The sequence below is a fragment of the Coffea arabica genome, chromosome 11c (genome assembly GCF_036785885.1).
Source record: "Coffea arabica cultivar ET-39 chromosome 11c, Coffea Arabica ET-39 HiFi, whole genome shotgun sequence".
Taxonomy (NCBI): Eukaryota; Viridiplantae; Streptophyta; class Magnoliopsida; order Gentianales; family Rubiaceae; genus Coffea; species Coffea arabica.
In genome coordinates, this window is record NC_092330.1 from 34,740,150 (window position 1) to 34,746,868 (window position 6,719).

Here is a 6,719-nt window from a genome sequence, read left to right on the forward strand (position 1 = left end):
TTTTTGTTGATGATGAGGTGAGAAGATATATATTTTTTTATGTTCATCTCTTAATTTATATTCATATTTTGTAATTTATTCCCATTTTCCAGACCAAGTTACTATTATTTCTTTTTTTGCTTTTGTATTAGGTTTTTCGAATTTTAAAATTAAATGATTGGCTACAAAAGAAATTTTTTAATAAAGTGAACATGTCAAAGCTTACTCCTATTTTTTAAAAAAAATACAAAAAAACCCTAATATTCTGTCTATTTACTATGGCGCCCAATAATCAAATCACCACTATATTTATTTCTTTTTCTACTTCTTCAACTTTGCAAAATTTAATTTTGGTCCATGATGAAGTGAGAAAATATATACTTTCATGTTCATCTGTTAATTTTTATTTATATTTTACAAATTATTACCATTTCTTATTTGTATTTCAATAAATTTACAGGGAACAAAAATTCAAGCTATCATGTTTGATGAAATCATCACAAGATTTGGAAACAATTTTCAATACAATAAGTTGTACTTACTTTCAAATAGAAGTGTGAATAAAACAAACACTTCGCGAGCAAATGTCAACAACGAGATTGAATTGGTCCCACAAAATTACACTCACATCAAAGAAGACCATTCATGTGCCAACAAGGAACATTATCTATGCACCTATCGAGTTTGAAGAGGCAAACAAACCAGATTTCATCAACAAACGAATAGGTAACGTTTTCTTCCAAAACCTATCCAATTCCTTCCGCAAAACTTCTAACAATTTCCTACACTATTAGGTTGAATCGTTGCACTTATTTACATCCAAAATACACTCATTTTCTACGGATGTCATAGGAGTGGTTACAAGTATGGCTCAAATATTGGTGCTTCCAAAAAGACAAGGTGGATACACTCAAAAGAGAGAAATCACCATAATAAACAAAAAGTAAGATTACTTTTTAGCTTGCTATCTTACGATATAAATGTTTGAAGTACCAAGTATAAAAAAAAACCTACATCCAGCATCACTTCCTCCTTTATATGTAGAGTGTTCATAATTTGGCCACCTAATACTTTCCCTATTTCATAACTTGGAAAAAATGCACTTTTCATTCCCATTGTTTAATGTGTTAACTAATTTCGTCCCTAAAGTTTCATTCTAAACATATTTTATCCTCATAGTTTTATAATTTAGACCAATTTGTCCCTAAAATTTATGTAGAACACATTTCATCCCCATAGTTTCATAATTTCTATCAATTGAGGACAATTAAATGATTGTTAACCAATTTGGACATAATATCATCACATGTCCCATTAGTAATTGCATTATTAATACTTAATTCAGTTATTGATTAAATTACAAAAATAACAAGTGTTTTTGGATATGAGACTATCTCTTTGTTTTTTAAAATTATGATATAATGCATTTGAGATAAAACAAATAAATTGAAAGATGAATAGATGATTGAATAACGTATACATGATACAACTGTTGGTGCAAAATACACAGCAGCAAAACAAAATTTTGCAAATAAATGACAATCCAAACCATTCTTTCTTTCACATTAATATTTTTCTCCAATTAGTTGTAATGGAGTTGTTTGACATTTTTTTCCAATTGGCTATAGTGGGGTTGTTTGTTTTCCATGACTTCATTTTCTTTGGATGTATCTTCTTGTTCGATTGTGATTAAGAAGACAGAAATGATGGCTAAAAATTTCTTAGGTTTTTTTTTTTACTAAAATGAGAAAGTGAATTAAGAAAAGATTTTTAACCTTTTTGTTGATCCAATGTTTTTTTTTTTATTTTACTAATGGGCATGTTGTGGTCAAGTGACAATATTCTATTTAAAATCATTGACAATCCACTAATTGTCCTCAATTAGCCAAATATATTAAACTATGAGGATGAAATGTGTTCATGTGAAACTTTAAAAATGAAATTAGTTAAAATTATCAAATTACAAGGATGAAATATGTTTTACATGAAACTTTAGGGACGAAATTGGTTAACACCTTAAACATTAGGGATAAAAAGTGTATTTTTCCCTTCAAAACTTCGCAATCATTACTTCACACCTCACATTTTTATATTAAAATATCATGCTATTAAAACAACCAATCAAGAGGCTGCTGGAGATGATGGTTTGGCTGCTTTTGACTTTTATAGTTATTATTATTTTTTTCGAAACGATAAGTACTTGTATTACTAGACAAGAACTTTACAAGTGCGAGCAAAGTCTCGATTGAACTTTACAAGCGGCGATTTTACCACTAAGGAAACCAAAGTTCCTCATCCAAAATAATGCCTAAGGCATGAATGCTAAGCTTGGAGCTTAGTTGAGTCTTATCATTTCTAACTAGGCAAAAGGAGCACATATGAAACAAATCTCTTAGTTGAATAATGTCATCAACCACAGTAGCTAGTCGAATGTCACTCACTCTGTTTGTGCGGATATAGTTGAGGAGTTGAGGACTTTGCACTTGGAATATCACTTCCGTTAGTAGCTCTGCGGCAGCCTTACACATTGCCAATTTAAGTGCAATTGCTTCATCCACCAGGTTTGATCCTGAACTTCTAGCCCATATTGCCCAACCTCGGTGGAATCCTTGATCACCTTGTCTCAGACTTATTCCAATGCCTAGGCCATGATTGGCCATATCTAAAGTTACTCCAATCCTCACTTCCACTGTACGTCCCATGTTCTGAGTCTAACTGCGGTATTTGTTGATGAAGAACTAATGTTGCCTCTGTGCTCTTCCTAGTTTCTTTTATATCTAGTTCCACCATCTCTAACCATTCCTGGTGCGCCTTTTGAATAGTCTTCCAAGGCTCCTTTTTCTTACCATTAAATTCCAACTCATTCCTTGCTTTCCATATTTGCCATAGAATATGTACAGACAAAGAAATGTGTTGCCATCCTTCCGGTCTGTTCCTGGCTTCTGAGATTGATGTCCACCAATTTCTAAAACTTCCATGTTGCTCCATCATTCCTTTCCATTGGACAGGGGCTAACTTCTAAATCAGTTTAGCTTCCCTGCAGTTCAAAAGAGTATGTTCTATCGTTTCCATTTCCGCTCCACATCTGCTACAAATGGGGTCCCCAATTTTGGTTCTACCGAACATAAGCGCTCTGACTGGGAGTGCATCATTAAGGCATTTTCATAAGAATATTTTCTATTTGTGCTTCACCTTCAGTTCCCACAAGTCCTTCCATAGCCTTTGGGTTTGATCCTCCCAGCTTGTAGAGGTCTCCTTCTTGATTCTATTGTGCTTCCTTTCCTCGTGACCTACCTGTAATTTATACCCAGAACTTACTGAATAGTTTCCATCAGTCCCATATATCCAGAAATGCCTATCTTCCTTCCCTGCTAGACTTATAGGTGTTGCCAGGATCCTTTCAGCATCTTGTGGATTAAAAATCTTGAAGACTAGATTAGTATTCCATGTCTTGTGACAGATCAGCTCATGAACTTTGTGCAGCCCATTGTCCATGTCTCTCGTGGTAGTCACTCTTCCATTTAGATTACCTGGAATCCAGCTATCTTCCCATATATTAGTGTTCATGCCATTGCCAATCTTTCTTCTCGTTCCTAGATTCACCAGCTCTCTAGCACCCATAAGGCTCCGCCATAACCAAAATGCATTGTTGGGGACTTTGCATCTAAATGTAGAGGTGGATGGGAAGTATTTTGCCTTCATCACTTGACTAACAAGAAGATTGGGCACAGTTATCAATCTCCAAACCTGCTTGCCGAGAAGTGCTGCATTAAATGCCATCAAATCCTTAAAGCCTAAACCTCCCATGTTCTTGCTCTGAGTGAGCTTCCTCCAAGAACACCAGTGTATCTTATTTTTTCCATTAGCCTCACCCCACCAGTAATTTGACATTAAGGAACTGAGATCCTTACATAACCTAGATGGGAGCTTGAAACAAGACATGGTATACGTTGGCATGGTTAAGGCTACTGATTTAAGCATGACTTCCTTTCCCGCTGAACTTAAGAACCTGTTATTCCACTTGCTCATTCTCTGTTTTATATTGGATTTGACAAACCCAAAAATCTGCTGTTTAGATCTAGCTACCACCATTGGCAAGCCGAGATATTTGCCTTGAGTAACACTTTGCATATTCCCCATAACTTGGCAAATCTCATGCTTCACATGTGGGCTCACATTCTTACTGAAAAGGATAGATGACTTATCCAAATTTATCAACTGACCAGACCCCAAGGCATACACCTGCAACACCCTCATCAATTCAGTGGCCTGATCCTTATTCGCTTTGCAAAAAATCAAGGAGTTGTCTGCAAAGAAAAGATGTGTTATACAAGGACCATGTCTACTAATCTTCATCCCAGAAATCTTCCTAGTTTCTGCTGCCTACCGAATAAGATTGGAGAACCCCTCAGAGCAAAGAAGGAACAAATAAGGGGATAAAGGGTCCCCTTGTCGAATGCCTCTTGTGGGAATCACATACTCTTTAACTTCCCCATTAATATTGAATGAGTAAGATACAGATCTTACACACTCCATAATCCAGGTTCTCCATTTGTGGTGGAATCCCATCTTTTGCATAATGGCCTCGAGAAAACTCCATTCCACCCGGTCGTAGGCTTTAGACATGTCCAATTTCACTGCCATAAACCCATCCTTACCATGTCTCTTGTTATTTAGGTAATGCAAATATTCATGAGAGACCATAATGCTGTCTAAAATTCGCCTACCAGGTATGAATGCAGATTGGTTTTTGCAGATGCAGCTATGTAAGACACATTTAAGCCTATTTGCTAGAATTTTAGCAATGACCTTGTACATGGTTGTACAGAGACTAACGGGTCTGAAATGCTTCAAGGATGTAGGATTAAGCACTTTGGGAATGAGGGTAATCACAGTATGATTAACACTCTTCAAGAGATGACCTGTGTGAAAAAAAGTTTGGATAGCATTTACCATTTCTTTCTTGATGATAGTCCAGAATTTTTGGAAAAAAAGTGGTGACATACCATCAACCCCAGCAGCTTTATCTGGGTTCATAGAGAAAATAACATATTTAATTTCTTCTTCCAACACTGGTTTCATCAGGTTCCCATTGAGTTCATCAGAGATAGTATGGGGAATACCCTCAGTTAAGTCCCCTACATCACTGCTATGCAACAATTTCCTATAGTATTTTGCAACTTCCGTGCTCACTGCCTCCTCACTTTCAGTCCACGTACCATCCTCTCGCTGCAGTTTGTTCAATCTATTTCTCCTTCTTCTGCCTTGTACAGAGGTATGGAAAAATTTTGTGTTTTTGTCACCCTCCCTAAGCTATTGTATCCTCGATTTCTGCCTCCAGTAAAGCTCTTCCCTTTTGTAGGCATCCTTTAGCTGTTTTTTAAGAGAACCCATGCTTCCCATGCTGGTGCTACCTTGCAATTGCTGCACCACACTTAACTGGTTCTTTATCTGCTCAATATCCTTTTGTGAGTTGGCTTGGAAATTATTCCTCCACTTTAAGAGAGCTACTCGGCAGTTCTTTATCTTCATTACCACTTGAAACATCCGTGAACCATTAAATTCGTTTTCCCAAGCAGACCTGACTACCTCTCCAATATCATCTCGTTTTAGCCACCTCTTATCAAAATAAAATCTCTTCTTCCTCCTACCAATATTCATCATGGTGTCAAACAAAAGAATGCTGTGGTCAGATGCATAAGAGGCTATATGTGTACAATGAATTTTCTCATAAACCTGTGACCAGGGATAGCTACATAAACCTCTGTCTAGTCTTTGTTTGATATCCCCTCCTTGTTCCCAATTGTTACTCCAGGTCCAAGGATGTCCTACAAAACCAATATCCAACAAGTGATTCCCATTGATGAATTGCTTAAAGTCTTGAAAGCTACTTTCCAGCCGGCTACTTCCTCCCCATTTTTCTTCATTGGAAACAATATCGTTAAAGTCTCCAGCTATCAACCATCTTTCTCCCCACAATCTCTTCAGACGCTCTATTACTTGCCACTGTTGTTTTCTGATTTGGTTATCACAACTCGCGTAAATACCTATAAACCACCAATCAGAATTGACTTCCGCATCCTCCACATGAGCCTCTATGGTAAAAGCCGTCGTCAAAACCTCTAAAATTTTCACCTCATCTTTCCAAAGGAGAGCCATTCCTCCTGCCTTATTCATTGCCTCCACCACAACCATCTCATCAAATCTTAAAATATTTTTCACTTTTTCCATGTATTTTGTTCGATTCTTGGTCTCACTCAAAAACACCATACTTGGAGAGAAGAGGTTATTAACCTCTCTCAGCTGGGGAATTGTCAAGGGGCTCCCCACACTTTGACAATTCCACACCTGCACTCTCATTTGGAATCTATGGTCCTATTAGGAATGGACCATTCCCCCTCAACCCCTTGTTTATTCCTTTTCATCTCATGTCCTTCATCCTCCACGTTCTCCATTGCCACATCCATATCAGTCATTTTCCTCTTACCTTGTTTTTGAATCTTCCCCAAGTTGATACTTAATCCTTGTAGAGCCTGCCTTCGTTTACTAGGTGACCTCAAACGCTGCTTAGTCCTGCTGATCTGCTTCCTTATTCCTTCTTGCTTGCTAGCTGTACTTCCCTGATCAACTTGCATAAGTAACGAGGCTTTGTTTACCAATTCCAAATCTGGCAATTGCACTTGCCGAACCCCTTTCTCAGTCGGTATATGTTCAACATCACCATCCACCATCATAGAGGT

The 6,719-nt window shown here is 37.1% G+C and overlaps 1 protein-coding gene across 1 annotated transcript; it reads right to left on the reverse strand.

Annotated features, from left to right (window-relative positions):
- Nucleotides 1–3,156: 3,156 nt before the first annotated feature.
- Nucleotides 3,157–6,339, reverse strand: LOC113716090 (uncharacterized). The gene is made up of 4 exons (XM_027240391.1): nt 5,370–6,339; nt 4,986–5,243; nt 4,456–4,901; nt 3,157–4,362 (listed from the first exon to the last, which is right to left on the reverse strand). Exons 1-4 carry the CDS (start codon nt 6,337–6,339, stop codon nt 3,157–3,159), a joined length of 2,880 nt encoding a protein of 959 aa, XP_027096192.1.
- Nucleotides 6,340–6,719: the final 380 nt, after the last annotated feature.